At 40.6% G+C, this 15,856-nt stretch overlaps 1 protein-coding gene across 1 annotated transcript in view; it reads right to left on the bottom strand.

The window, feature by feature from the left end:
- The window catches only part of LOC128643512 (enolase-like), a 53,749-nt gene extending 39,829 nt beyond the window's left edge, over positions 1 to 13,920 (bottom strand). Inside the window, exon 1 of the mRNA XM_053696358.1 lies at positions 13,681 to 13,920. Within this exon, the coding sequence (XP_053552333.1) occupies positions 13,681 to 13,905 (225 nt within the window). The 5' untranslated portion in view covers positions 13,906 to 13,920. The remainder of the gene's footprint in view (positions 1 to 13,680) is intronic.
- Between the last annotated feature and the right edge of the window lie 1,936 nt (positions 13,921 to 15,856).

The raw sequence follows: 15,856 nt of genomic DNA, 5'->3' as shown, positions 1-15,856 counted from the left end.
TACCGGATCCCATAGGGAAAATGACAGCTTCCAGCATTACATCGTCTTGTTAGAATGTGTCATACCTCAAGCAGTAAGAGACTGCACACTGTTCCCCCAACTGAAGTTAATTGCTCTCAACAGTCCTGTGTGGAACAGCCATGGATTTTAGTTACGGTGCTAAAATCATTTTCCTCATACAAACAGAAATCTTCATCTCTTTTCTGTTTCTGAGTAAATAGTACATACCAGCACTATTTTAAAATAACAAACTCTTGATTGAATAATAAAAACTACAGTTAAACACTAAAAAACTCTAAGCCATCTCCGTGGAGATGTTGCCTGTACAACGGCAAAGAGAATGACTGGGGTAGGCGGAGCCTAGGAGGGATCATGTGACCAGCTTTGCTGGGCTCTTTGCCATTTCCTGTTGGGGAAGAGAATATCCCACAAGTAAGGATGACGCCGTGGACCGGACACACCTATGTTGGAGAAAAGGTTCCTTTCCCCCCAGTAACAGTTGAAATAATAGAATCCAACTGTGAACCAAATAATTTATTACCTTGGAAAGAAAGAGAAAGCAAAGTTGACTTAGAAGTCATATCTGCATTCCAAGATTTAAGCCATAAAGCTCTTCTAGCTAAAATAGCTAAAGACATATACCTGACATCAATTCTAATGATATCAAAAATGGCATCACAAATAAAGTTATTAGCATGTTGAAGAAGTTTAACAATGCTATAAGCATTATGGTCTGACACTTGTTGCGCTAAAGCCTCTAACCAGAAAGTGGAAGCTGCAGCAACATCAGCCAAAGAAATAGCAGGTCTAAGAAGATTACCTTAACATAAATAAGCTCTCCTTAGAAAGGATTCAATCTTCCTATCTAAAGGATCCTTAAAGGAAGTATTATTTGCTGTAGGAATAGTAGTACGTTTAGCAAGAGTAGAGAAAGCCCCATCAACTTTAGGGATTTTGTCCGAAAACTCTAATCTATCAGATGGCACAGGGTACAATTTCTTAACCCTTTGAGAAGGGGTAAATGAAGTACCCAGACTATTCCATTCCCTAGAAATTACTTCTGAAATAGCATCAGGAACTGGAAAAACTTCTGGAATAACTACATGAGGTTTGAAAACTGAATTTAAACGCTTAGTAGATTTAGTATCAAGAGGACTAGACTCCTCCATATCTAATGCAATTAACACTGCTTTAAGTAAAGAACGAATAAACTCCATCTTAAATAAATATGAAGATTTATCAGTGTCAATATCTGAAGCAGAATCTTCTGAACCAGATAGATCCTCATCAGAAACAGATAAGTCAGAATGATGGCGGTCACTTAAAAATTCATCTGAAATATGAGAAGTTTTAAAAGACCTTTTACGTTTACTGGAAGGAGGAATAACAGACAGAGCCTTCCTAATAGATTTAGAAACCAATTCTTTTACATTATCAGGGACACCTGAACATTAGATGTTGAAGGAACAACAACAGGTAATGGATTATTACTAATGGAAACACAATCTGCATTAGAAAGTTTATCATGACAGTTATCACAAACTACAGCCGGAGGAACAGTTACCAAAAGTTTACAACAGATGCACTTGACTTTGGTAGAACCAGCATCAGGCAGCGTCTTTCCAGAAGTAGATTCTGATCCAGGTTCAGGTTGAGACATCTTGCAATATGTAATAGAAAAAACAACATATAAAGCAAAATTATCAAATTCCTTAAATGACAGTTTCAGGAATGGGAAAAAATGCCAAATGAACAAGCTTCTAGCAACCAGAAGCAATGAAAAATGAGACTGAAATAATGTGAAAAAAAGGTGGACACGAGAATGACGCCCACATTTTTTGGCGCCAAGAATGACGCCCACATTATTGGCGCCAAGTACAACGCCCATATTTTTTGGCGCCAAGAATGACGCCCACATTATTGGCGCCAAGTACAACGCCCATATTTTTTGGCACCAAGTATGACGCCACATCCTGTGACGCCGAAAAAAACGACGCCCACATTTTTGGAGCAAAAAAACGTCTGAACACATATACGTCAAAAAAATGACGCAACCACGAAGAAACTTCCGGCGTCAATTAGGGAGCCGGAAATGACAATTTTTGCGCCAAAAAAGACGCAATAAATTGTAGCATTTTCAGCCCCCGCAAGCCTAACAGCCCACAGGGAAAAAAGTCAATTGAAAATTTTTACAGGTAAGAAAAAAATATTCATTCATATGCATTATCCCAAATAATGAAACTGTCTGAAAGAAGGAATACTGATTATCCTGAATCATGGCAAATATAAGTTTAAAGACATATATTTAGAACTTTACATATAAAGTGCCCAACCATAGCTTAGAGTGTCATAATAAAATAAGACTTACTTACCCTAAGACACTCATCTACATATAGTAGATAGCCAAACCAGTACTGAAACGAGAATCAATAGAGGTAATGGTATATAAGAGTATATTGTCGATCTGAAAAGGGAGGTAGGAGAAGAAATCTCTACGACCGATAACAGAGAACCTATGAAATAGATCCCCTAGAGGAAGACCATTGTATTCAAATAAGCAATACTCTCTTCACATCCCTCTGACATTCACTGCACTCTGAGAGGAAAACCGGGCTCCAGCCTGCTGCGAAGCGCATATCAACATAGAATCTAGCACAAACTTACTCCACCACCTCCATGGGAGGCAAAGTTTGTAAAAACTGAATTGTGGGTGTGGTGAGGGGTGTATTTATTGGCATTTTGAGGTTTGGAAAACTTTGCCCCTCCTGGTAGGAATGTATATCCCATAGAGGTGCGCATCTTCACTTGTCTCACAATTCGATTCGATTATCATCGTAACGATTCGATTCTACGATGCATCGCGATGCATCACGATTACTGCCCATGATTTTCATTAACAAATTCAAGCAGTCAGAACTCCCTTTTTTATTTTATCTGCTTTAAAAAAAAAAAAGGGGGATTGCTAAGGGGATGTTTCTAGGATATAAGGTATTATGGTCCTGGGAATAATGCACAGTTTATGAACCAAGGTGTATAAATGATTGACTTTTAGCAGAGCAGGTCCCAAATACATAACTAACATAGGATATGTGTGATATAGATTTTTTTTTTTAAATAAAAATAATGGATTCAGATTTAAGGTAATAGATATGCTTTTAAAAGGCTATAGGTTTATATGTAACAACATAATTTATGTAAGAACTTACCTGATAAATTCATTTCTTTCATATTAGCAAGAGTCCATGAGCTAGTGACGTATGGGATATACATTCCTACCAGGAGGGGCAAAGTTTCCCAAACCTCAAAATGCCTATAAATACACCCCTCACCACACCCACAAATCAGTTTAACGAATAGCCAAGAAGTGGGGTGATAAGAAAAAAGTGCGAAGTATAAATATAAGGAATTGGAATAATTGTGCTTTATATAAAAAAATCATAACCACAACAAAAAAAGGGTGGGCCTCATGGACTCTTGCTAATATAAAAGAAATGAATTTATCAGGTAAGTTCTTACATAAATTATGTTTTCTTTCATGTAATTAGCAAGAGTCCATGAGCTAGTGACGTATGGGATAATGACTACCCAAGATGTGGATCTTCCACGCAAGAGTCTTCCACGCAGAAGATTCAAACTGAAACAGCTGCCTGAAATACTTTTCTACCAAAGACAGCTTCAGAAGAAAAAAACACATCAAAATGGTAGAATTTAGTAAAAGTATGCAAAGAAGGCCAAGTTGCTGCTTTGCAAATCTGATCAACCGAAGCTTCATTCCTAAACGCCCAGGAAGTAGAAACTGACCTAGTAGAATGAGCTGTAATCCTTTGAGGCGGAGTTTTACCCGACTCGACATAAGCATGATGAATTAAATATTTCAACCAAGATGCCAAAGAAATGGCAGAGGCCTTCTGACCTTTCCTAGAACCGGAAAAGATAACAAATAGACTAGAAGTCTTTCGGAAATTCTTAGTAGCTTCAACATAATATTTCAAAGCTCTAACTACATCCAAAGAATGCAATGATTTCTCCTTAGAATTCTTAGGATTTAGGACATAATGAAGGAACCACAATTTCTCTACTAAATGTTGTTGGAATTCACAACCTTAGGTAAAAATTTAAAAGAAGTTTGCAACACCGCCTTATCCTGGTGAAAAATCAGAAAAGGAGACTCACAAGAAAGAGCAGATGATTCAGAAACTCTTCTGGCAGAAGAGATGGCAAAAAAGAAAAAAACTTTCCAAGAAAGTTATTTAATGTCCAATGAATGCATAGGTTCAAACGGAGGAGCTTGAAGAGCGCTCAGAACCAAATTCAAACTCCAAGGAGGAGAAATTGACTTAATGACAGGTTTTATACGAACCAAAGCTTGTACAAAACAATGAATATCAGGAAGATTAGCAATCTTTCTGTGAAAAAGAACAGAAAGAGCAGAGATTTGTCCTTTCAAGGAACTTGCAGACAAACCTTTATCCAAACCATCCTGAAGAAACTGTAAAATTCTCGGAATTCTAAAAGAATGCCAGGAAAAATGATGATAAAGACACCAAGAAATATAAGTCTTCCAGACTCTATAATATATCTCCCTAGATACAGATTTACGAGCCTGTAACATAGTATTAATCACAGGGTCAGAGAAACCTCTTTGACTAAGAATCAAGCGTTCAATCTCCATACCTTTAAAATTAAGGATTTGAGATCCTGATGGAAAAAAGGACCTTGCGACAGAAGGTCTGGCCTTAACGGAAGAGTCCACGGTTGGCAGGAGGCGATCCGGACAAGATCCGCATACCAAAAACTGTGAGGCCATGCTGGAGCTACCAGCAGAACAAACGAGCATTCCTTCAGAATTATGGAGATTACTCTTGGAAGAAGAAACTAGAGGCGGAAAGATATAGACAGGATGATACTTCCAAGGAAGTGACAATGCATCCACTGCTACCGCTTGAGGATCCCTGGATCTGGACAGATACCTGGGAAGTTTCTTGTTTAGATGAGAGGCCATCAAATCTATTTCTGGAAGTCCCCACATTTGAACAATCTGAAGAAATACCTCTGGGTGAAGAGATCATTCGCCCGGATGTAATGTTTGGCGACATAGATAATCCGCTTCCCAATTGTCTATACCTGGGATAAGAACCGCAGAAACTAGACAGGAGCTGGATTCCGCCCATACCAGAATTTGAGATACTTCTTTCATAGCCAGAGGACTGTGAGTCCCTCCTTGATGATTGATGTATGCCACAGTTGTGACATTGTCTGTCTGAAAACAAATGAACGATTCTCTCTTTAGAAGAGGCCAAGACTGAAGAGCTCTGAAAGTTGCACGGAGTTCCAAAATATTGATCGGTAATCTCCCCTCCTGAGATTCCCAAACCCCTTGTGCTGTCAGAGACCCCCACACAGCTCCCCAACCTGTAAGGTTTGCATCTGTTGAAATTACAGACCAGGTCGGAAGAACAAAAGAAGCCCCCTGAACTAAACAATGGTGATCTGTCCACCACGTCAGAGAGTGTCGTACAATCGGTTTTAAAGATATTAATTGAGATATCTTTGTGTAATCCCTGCACCACTGGTTCAGCATACAGAGCTGAAGAGGTTGCATGTGAAAACGAGCAAAGGGGATCGCGTCCGATGCAGCAGTCATAAGACCTAGAATTTCCATGCATAAGGCTACCGAAGGGAAAGATTGTGACTGAAGGTTTCGACAATCTGATATCAATTTTAGACGTCTCTTGTCTGTCAAAGATAGAGTCATGGACACTGAATCTATCTGAAAACCTAAAAAGGTTACCTGAGTCTGAGGAATCAATTAACTTTTTGGTAAATTGATCCTCCAACCATGATGTTGAAGAAACAACACAAGTCGATTCGTATGAGATTCTGCTAAATGTGAAGACTGAGCAAGTACCAAGATATCGTCCAAATAAGGAATACCACAATACCCTGTTCTCTGATTACAGACAGAAGGGCACCGAGAACCTTCGTAAAAATTCTTGGAGCTGTATCTAGGCCAAACGGCAGAGCCACAAACTGGTAATGTTTGTCTAGGAAAGAGAATCTCAGAAATTGATAGTGATCTGGATGAATCGGAATATGCAGATATGCATCCTGTAAATCTATTGTAGACATATAATGCCCTTGCTGAACAAAAGGCAGGATAGTCCTTACAGTTACAATGTTGGTATCCTTACATAACGATTCAATATTTTTAGATCCAGAACTGGTCTGAAGGAATTTTCCTTCTTTGGTACAATGAAGAGATTTGAATAAAACCCCAGTCCCTGTTCCAGAACTGGAACTGGCATAATTACTCCAGTCAACTCTAGATCTGAAACACATTTCAGAAATGCTTGAGCCTTCGCTGGGTTTACTGGGACACGGGAAAGAAAAAATCTCTTTGCAGGAGGCCTTATCTTGAAGCCAATTCTGTACCCTTCTGAAACAATGTTCTGAATCCAAAGACTGTGAACGGAATTGATCCAAATTTCTTTTAAAAAAACGTAATCTGCCCCCTACCAGCTGAGCTGGAATGAGGGCCGCACCTTCATGTGGACTTAGGAGCTGGCTTTGATTTTCTAAAAGGCTTGGATCTATTCCAGACTGGAAATGGTTTCCAAACTGATACCGCTCCTGAGGATGAAGGATCAGGCTTTTGTTCCTTGTTGTGACGAAAGGAACGAAAACGATTAGTACCCTGGAAAGAAAGGGAAAGCAGAGTAGACTTAGAAGACAGATCAGCATTCCAAGTTTTAAGCCATAAAGCTCTTCTAGCTAAAATAGCTAGAGACATATACCTGACATCAACTCTAATGATATCAAAGATGGCATCACAAATAAAATTATTAGCATGTTGAAGAAGAAGAATAATGCTATGAGAATTATGATCTGTTACTTGTTGCGCTAAGGTTTCTAACCAAAAGATGAAGCTGCAGCAACATCCGCTAAAGATATAGCAGGTCTAAGAAGATTACCTGAACACAAGTAAGCTTTTCTTAGAAAGGATTCAATTTTCCTATCTAAAGGATCCTTAAAGGAAGTACCATCTGCCGTAGGAATAGTAGTACGCTTAACAAGAGTAGAGACAGCCCCATCAACTTTAGGGATTTTGTCCCAAAACTCTAATCTGTCAGATGGCACAGGATATAATTGCTTAAAACGTTTAGAAGGAGTAAATGAATTACCCAAATTATTCCATTCCCTGGAAATTACTTCAGAAATAGCACTAGGGACAGAAAAAACTTCTGGAATAACTACAGGAGATTTAAAAACCTTATCTAAACGTTTAGATTTAGTATCAAGAGGACCAGAATCCTCAATTTCTAATGCAATTAGGACTTCTTTAAGTAAAGAACGAATAAATTCCATTTTAAATAAATATGAAGATTTATCAGCATCAACCTCTGAGACAGAATCCTCTGAACCAGAAGAACCATTATCAGAATGATGATGTTCATTTAAAAATTCATCTGAAAAATGAGAAGTTTTAAAAGACTTTTTACGTTTACTAGAAGGAGGAATAACAGACATAGCCTTCTTAACCTCTTAAGGACATATGACGGAATTTTTCCATCATAAAACAATTGAGCAAACAGAAAGCTGTGTCCTTAAAGGGTTAATGGATTTAGAAACAAAATCTCTTATGTTATCAGGAACACTCTGAGTATTAGATGTTGACAGAACAGCAACAGGTAATGTAACAGTACTAAAGGAAATATTATCTGCATTAACAAGTTTGTCATGACAAAACAGTACAAACAACAGCTGGAGGAACAGATACCATAAGTTTACAGTAGATACACTTAGCTTTGGTAGCTCCAGCCCCAGGCAGCGATTTTCCAGAAGTATCTTCTGACTCAGTTTCAACGTGGGACATCTTGCAATATGTAATAGAAAAAACATATAAAGCAAAATTGATCAAATTCCTTAAATGACAGTTTCAGGAATGGGAAAAAAATGCCAGTGAACAAGCTTCTAGCAACCAGAAGCAATAAAAAATGAGACTTAAATAATGTGGAGACAATAGTGACGCCCATATTTTTTTAGCGCCAAAAATGACGCCCACATTATTTGGCGCCTTAATGCTTTTGGCGCCAAAAATGACGCCACATCCGGAACGCCGACACTTTTGGTGCAAAAGAACGTCAAAAATGACGCAACTTCCGGCGACACGTATGACGCCGGAAACAGAAAAAAAAATTTTGCGCCAAAAAAGTCCGCGCCAAGAATGACGCAATAAAATTAAGCATTTTCAGCCCCCGCGAGCCTAACAGCCCACAGGGAAAAAGTCAAATTTTTAAGGTAAGAAAAAAATTGATTTATTCATATGCATTATCCCAAATATGAAACTGACTGTCTGAAATAAGGAATGTTGAACATCCTGAGTCAAGGCAAATAAACGTTTGAATACATATATTTAGAACTTTATAAAAAAGTGCCCAACCATAGCTTAGAGTGTCACAGAAAATAAGACTTACTTACCCCAGGACACTCATCTACATGTTGTAGAAAGCCAAACCAGTACTGAAACGAAAATCAGCAGAGGTAATGGTATATAAATAAGAGTATATCGTCGATCTGAAAAGGGAGGTAAGAGATGAATCTCTACGACCGATAACAGAGAACCTATGAAATAGACCCTGTAGAAGGAGATCATTGAATTCAAATTGGCAATACTCTCCTCACATCCCTCTGACATTCACTGCACGCTGAGAGGAAAACCGGGCTCCAACCTGCTGCGGAGCGCATATCAACGTAGAATCTAGCACAAACTTACTTCACCACCTCCATAGGAGGCAAAGTTTGTAAAACTGATTTGTGGGTGTGGTGAGGGGTGTATTTATAGGCATTTTGAGGTTTGGGAAACTTTGCCCCTCCTGGTAGGAATGTATATCCCATACGTCACTAGCTCATGGACTCTTGCTAATTACATGAAAGAAATATACATTTATTTATATACACATACAAAGCACAACTATACTACAATACAATACCCTGTCACATATTACACTTAGATCATAGATGAGCTGTTATTTTGCTCCCTAAGCTCATATGAGACTAGTATTCTGGGTATTGGAGAGCTTTGAAAGGAATGCATGGTATGTGTGAGCAGTGCAGTGTCACCGTTAATGATTAGGGCTCTTAACTGACATAAAGGGTCACCTAATCAATCATGTAGGCACTCTAAACATGTTTATTACGGCTCTGTGATCTGCAGCTGGGAAGGAATGCTATGTAATTTCCTCTTACCGGAACCTTTATTAACAGCTGCACCAACCACTTACTTAACGGCTTCAATAAGTTGTCCTAGAGGTAAAAGTGCTGGCCGGGTGAATGTGATTAATGAAGCCCTCCTGCTGTGTCGCCTGCTTCAAGACTAGGAGAGATCTGACAGGGCAGAAGCAGTCTGACCAACTGACAGCAGCCTTGTGTAACACAGTGACTATTTCCTTGTATTATCGCTTCCCTGTTAACTGTTGCGGTCTCTGCTGCATGTTTCCTCTTTGTCAGACCCCTAGCCCAGCACCAAACGAGCATTTGAGTGTTGATATTAGATACTTTTGTAAAACTTGACTTTTTCTATATCTAATAGCAACACTCAAATGCTTGTTTGCTGCTGGGCTAGGGGTCTGACAAAGAGGAAACATGCAGCAGAGACCGCAACAGTGAGTAAACAGAGAAGCGATAATACAAGGAAATATTCACTGTGTTACACGAGGCTGCTGTCCGCTTGTCAGACAACTGCACTGAGCGTGCTGATGTTCAAAAACATAGAGTAAATATTGATTGATTCTGTCTGCCATTACTTTAAGCCCTCACATCAGTCAGTGGGAGAGGCGGGGTCACGTGACATTGTGTGATGACGTCACTGACCCTGAATCGATTATGATCTTGCACCGCATCGAAGCAGCATCGTTAATGGCTGCATCGCAATGGCAATTATTTTTGACACCCCTAATATCCCATACGTCACTAGCTCATGGACTCTTGCTAATTACATGAAAGAAATTCTGGCTCCCAGCCTTACAACCTGCTTTCTGGCATGACAAATAAAAATAAGTCAGATAAAGAGCCTAAATCCCATCCTGGATCTCCTCTAGAGTAGACTCCTCTAAAATTAACAGACAAGGAGTCGCACAAGGAGAGGCAGTCCCTGCAACAGACTGAATACTGGTAACAGGTTGACGTTGCAAACCTGAGGAAAACACATCTTAATTAAATTTCCAGATACCTTATCCATAAAGGTCATAAGCGAACTATCCTCCCAGGGGATAGAGGGGATACCTAGGCACGCACAGCAGGAAAAACGTTTTATTTTTTATTTTTAGGGGACGGGGAAAGGGGTCCTGGCGTCTCCCCTTCCTGAGCCATAATGACAAACCTGCAATCTAGATAGGACCAGAATTAATCTGAAGGGACAAATAAGACTTATTTTTTCCAGTAAAAACAGAATTTATGTTTACCTGATAAATTACTTTCTCCAACGGTGTGTCCGGTCCACGGCGTCATCCTTACTTGTGGGATATTCTCTTCCCCAACAGGAAATGGCAAAGAGCCCAGCAAAGCTGGTCACATGATCCCTCCTAGGCTCCGCCTACCCCAGTCATTCGACCGACGTTAAGGAGGAATATTTGCATAGGAGAAACCATATGATACCGTGGTGACTGTAGTTAAAGAAAATAAATTATCAGACCTGATTAAAAAACCAGGGCGGGCCGTGGACCGGACACACCGTTGGAGAAAGTAATTTATCAGGTAAACATAAATTCTGTTTTCTCCAACATAGGTGTGTCCGGTCCACGGCGTCATCCTTACTTGTGGGAACCAATACCAAAGCTTTAGGACACGGATGAAGGGAGGGAGCAAATCAGGTCACCTAAATGGAAGGCACCACGGCTTGCAAAACCTTTCTCCCAAAAACAGCCTCAGAAGAAGCAAAAGTATCAAACTTGTAAAATTTGGTAAAAGTGTGCAGTGAAGACCAAGTCGCTGCCCTACATATCTGATCAACAGAAGCCTCGTTCTTGAAGGCCCATGTGGAAGCCACAGCCCTAGCGGAATGAGCTGTGATTCTTTCAGGAGGCTGCCGTCCGGCAGTCTCGTAAGCCAATCTGATGATGCTTTTAATCCAAAAAGAGAGAGAGGTAGAAGTTGCTTTTTGACCTCTCCTTTTACCAGAATAAACAACAAACACTAAAAAACTCTAAGCCATCTCCGTGGAGATGTTGCCTGTACAACGGCAAAGAGAATGACTGGGGTAGGCGGAGCCTAGGAGGGATCATGTGACCAGCTTTGCTGGGCTCTTTGACATTTCCTGTTGGGGAAGAGAATATCCCACAAGTAAGGATGACGCCGTGGACCGGACACACCTATGTTGGAGAAAGAAAGACAAAATATCTACAGTAGATAAATTACCATGAACTGCCATAAGATGGCAAGTACATACCAGGAAATCCTTGAGAATATGGAAAAAAACTGAAAAGCTATGCAATACAAAAAATAAAGTCAACATTTTATTGCCTACTAGACAACTAAAAAACTGCAGGCTATCACCCATACAGAGAACCATGTAGGCTATTACACATATGGTTACAGCAACAACAAAAAAAAAAGCAAAATCTGTATAAATAAACTCTGAATTCAGCACTATGACATCACATCAAACATAATAATGCAGAATCCGTAAATGTGTGTAAAACACAACTTTAATATTCCTGAAGTTCCCAGGAAAACACCCACCAGAGTTGCCATATAAGAAACTCCTAAGATGAAGCTAGAGGTGAAGTGCACAGTTAAAAAATTGCGGCGCCCAACAATAAAACCGGTCAGAGCTAAAGGCGTGAATACTAATACCGCCAATAAAGCTAGCCTAATACCGGCTAAGAAAACGCCCAAACCATTGACGATAAACTTCCAACACAGGAAAATAGAAGATAGATAACGGCTGCATTCTCTCTAGAGTAGCTTGAGGAATCGTTGCTACTGTAAAAGAACGAACTAACTGATCTGTGTAAATGGCACGCAACGCATTGTGATCGCCTGAAAACACACCGAAAAGTAAAGACTCACTAAACCAATCGGTGGTATTCTCATACCTGGGTTGAGAAGCCGCCGCAGTGAGAAACAAAGGCGTGCATTGCAATCGCTTTCATGTTTTAACGCAGGCAACGTAGCCTGAAAATGAGGAACATGTTATTAAGGAGCTAGAGTGTAGATTGTTGATGGTTTCACATGAATAATAATCCCAACCCCTAGAGATGATTTTACAGCCCCCCCAGGGCTTTGTGAACCGAATCCAATGAAGGAGATGCCGGTTAATTTCAGGCTGCTCTTGATAAACAGATATCCCCAGCCGGGGATAAAACTAAAAGTTCCCAGACCCTCTTAAGTAGGGTAATGGAGGCAAAGCCAGTCTCCGTTAAAAGTCCCCACTCCTGTCCCTGATGCCAGTATAGACCGTAGACTCCTCTGTATATCTGCCAAGGGAAGGGACTAAAGTAAAATAAAAGGACTTACCCTCCAGGGTCTTCTGCTGTGGAGCAGACAGCAGCTCCAGGTTTAGCCAGCTACATCCACATCTGGCAGGGACCTGGGAGAAAAGAAAAAACAGAGTAACCAGCCCTGGTTTTCTATAAGAGGGGTAGCAATAATGTTAGAAGTTAAGCAAAGACCACCTCGCGTCTTCTAACTGCTAAAAGCCACCATTACCCTTACTAAAGAGATTGACATGCACACAGCATAGCCCCAATCCTTACTTGCAGGGAAAAGTACCCATTAAAAGAATAATATCTTCAGACACCTTCGCACATCCTCCCTTGGAGGCAAAGAGAATGACAGGGGATTAGGGGTAAGGGAAGTGACACTTAACAGCTCTGCTGGGATGCTCTTTGCCTCCTCCTGCTGGCCAGAAGTTGAATTCCCACTAGTAATTAGAATGAAATCGTGGACTCTCCATGCCATAGGAAAGAAATAACATTTTGCCGTTTTAGGAAGGTTAACTCATGCTACATGTGGGACCATATAATGTGTTTGAAATATTTAGGAAATAATGACTTTTTATAAATAAATGCCACCATATTAAAGTGAATGTAAAGATTAATGAGAAAGTGCCCAGTTTGAAAAAATAATGATAATAGGGGCACTTGCATTCATTAAACTTTACATTTAAGCATTTTGTTTTTTAAATACTTACCTTTTTACTTATGACAGCAGACTGGCGTTCTCCCTCTCGCAGCTTATGCTGCTTCGCACAGCAATGACGAATCCGGCTTCCTCCAATCATTGCGTTCAACCAAAAGGCGTCCAGCTCGTGAGGCCACGCAATGATTGGAGGAAGCCAGATTCGTCATTGCTGTGCTAATTAAAGCAGGAGCTGCGGGATGAGGATTGCCGGTCCACTGTCATAAGGAAAAGTTTAGTGTTTTAAAAACAGAGGCACTTTACATTTAAGCTTTTTTTAAAAACTGGGCACTTTCCCATTAAACTTTACATTCACTCTAATATGGTGGCATTTATTTATATTGTATTTATGCTAACAAGCTATTTTCTAAACATGCTTGATATGCTGAAAAAGAGAGGTATAATTTAAGTGGGTACCTCTCAGAAAACATGTAACGGAGGGTGAAAGAACTAAAAATACCTCTAGAGAGGGTTAGAGAGCACTATTTGGCTCACAATACATACCGGCACAGGAAGGATGACTTCAGGGTTTCCAGCAAGGTCAGCAATATGACGATATAAAGGGACCCCTTTTTCAGCAGCACCAGCTTTACACACAGCCAGAGACACACCCAAGATGGCATTGGCACCAAACTTTGCTGAAGAAGAAATTTTTTTTATAATTATATAACAAATTATGCTTACCTGATAATGTCCTTTTCTTCTGATGGAAAGAGTCCACAGCTGCATTCATTACTTTTGGGAATAAAGAACCTGGCCACCAGGAGGAGGCAAAGACACCCCAGCCAAAGGCTTAAATACTCCTCCCACTCCCCTCATCCCACAGTCAGTCATTCTGCTGAGGAACAAGGAACAGTAGAAGAAATATCAGGGTGAAAAAGGTGCCAGAAGAATATAAGGACGCCCCACATAAAATTACAGGTGGAGAGCTGTGGACTCTTTCCATCAGAAGAAAAAGGAAATTATCAGGTAAGCATAATTTATGTTTTTATTCTTAAATGGAAAGAGACCACAGCTGCATTCATTACTTTTGAGAAACAATACCCAAGTTATAAAGGGCACTGAATGCCAAGACGGGAGGGTACAATAGGTGGCCCATACTGAGAGCACCAGGCCTGAACCTCTACCCAATAAAAAATCCCACTTCGACCAAAGCCGAGAAAATTTTTCAAGGAAAAGCCCCAGTGACACTGACTTGCAGCCAGTCCAGAGCCAAACCAGAGACCACAAAACTGACATGACTGAGCCAATAGTCCACCAAGAGACACAGTCGCCCAACAGACGGTCCCCTACCACTCACCCCTCACAAATGAAGGGTGAACCAGTCGAAATCCCCAAGGGGAACAAGACAAAGGAGGACCAAGGAAACTGAAAAGTCCCTTAAAGGGACACTGAACCCAAATTTTTTCTTTGGTAATTCAGATAGAGCATGCAATTTTAAGCAACTTTCTAATTTACTCCTATTATCACATTTTCTTCGTTCTCTTGCTATCTTTATTTGAAAAAGGCATCTAAGCTTTTTCTTTTTGGTTCAGACCTCTGGATAGCACTTTTTTTATTGGTGGATGAATGTATCCACCAATCAGCAAGGACAACCCAGGTTGTTCACCAAAAATGGGCCGGCATCTAAACATACATTCTTGCATTCCAAATAAAGATACCAAGAGAATGAAGAAAATTTGATAATATGACTAAATTAGAAAGTTGCTTAAAATTTCATCCTCTATCTGAATCACGAAAAATTTTTTGGGGTTCAGTGTCCCTTTAATACAAAAAACAGCACCTCCAAGAGTGGGCCCAGCACACAGAGACCCAAATGAACCCAAACAGGGAAAGAGGCCACGCCTATATCAGGAAAAACCGGGCACAGAGACCAAAAAGACGTCTCCCCACAACCTGCAAGCATGTAACGCAACTAAAGAGGCAAAGTCCTCCCAGCGCCTGCCCATAGAATACACAAGTATTTGACCGTGAAAGAGCGTGTAATAGACCCAGGCGAAACCCCAAGTTCGAGAAAACAGAGTCCATAACAGGACTATACAGAGGGAGCATTCAAGGAAGAAGAAGCAGTCATCAAGAAACGGACCACACAAAACAGAACCTGACAGAGGGCACGCTCCAGGCAACCTAAGCCGCCGGACCTACTAGCAAGTCCCTAAAAAGGGGAACACAAAGCCTCCATCGAGGTCCCCCGAGAAGGAAAGAATACCCTCAGAACACGAAGGAAGAGGAAACCGTCTGTGAAAGGAGCAAGGAAAAACCATCTCCTAGCAGACTGAGCTATCAGAATAGACTCAGTAAGCTCACACATCCCAAAGGATCCTGTGACCCATACACCGCTCTGGCATCCTGACCTGCAAACGCAGCTGGGCCACCAATACAAGGGAACAAAGATCCCGAAACTGGTACAGGAACGAGTGTAAAGATGACAGAGCCATCACCCCATAGAGTATAAGTACAACCCAACTCACCCAACAAGGCCATAGACCTAATGATCTATCAAAACAAGGCCCCACAGTCTGACATGGAACCAGCAAGATTCCAGGTGGAACCCAATCCACCTTCCACTTCCCGACCAGGAGAAGCCCCTAGTAAGGACTAAGTCTCCCTAGGAAAAGAATATCCCCTAAAAAAAAAAAAAAAGTGAAGGAGGTCGGAAGGGCAATAACCGTCTTCAAAG

The sequence above is a fragment of the Bombina bombina genome, unplaced genomic scaffold (assembly GCF_027579735.1).
Source record: "Bombina bombina isolate aBomBom1 unplaced genomic scaffold, aBomBom1.pri scaffold_875, whole genome shotgun sequence".
NCBI classification, from domain to species: domain Eukaryota; kingdom Metazoa; phylum Chordata; class Amphibia; order Anura; family Bombinatoridae; genus Bombina; species Bombina bombina.
This window is presented reverse-complemented; position numbering and strand designations above follow the sequence as displayed.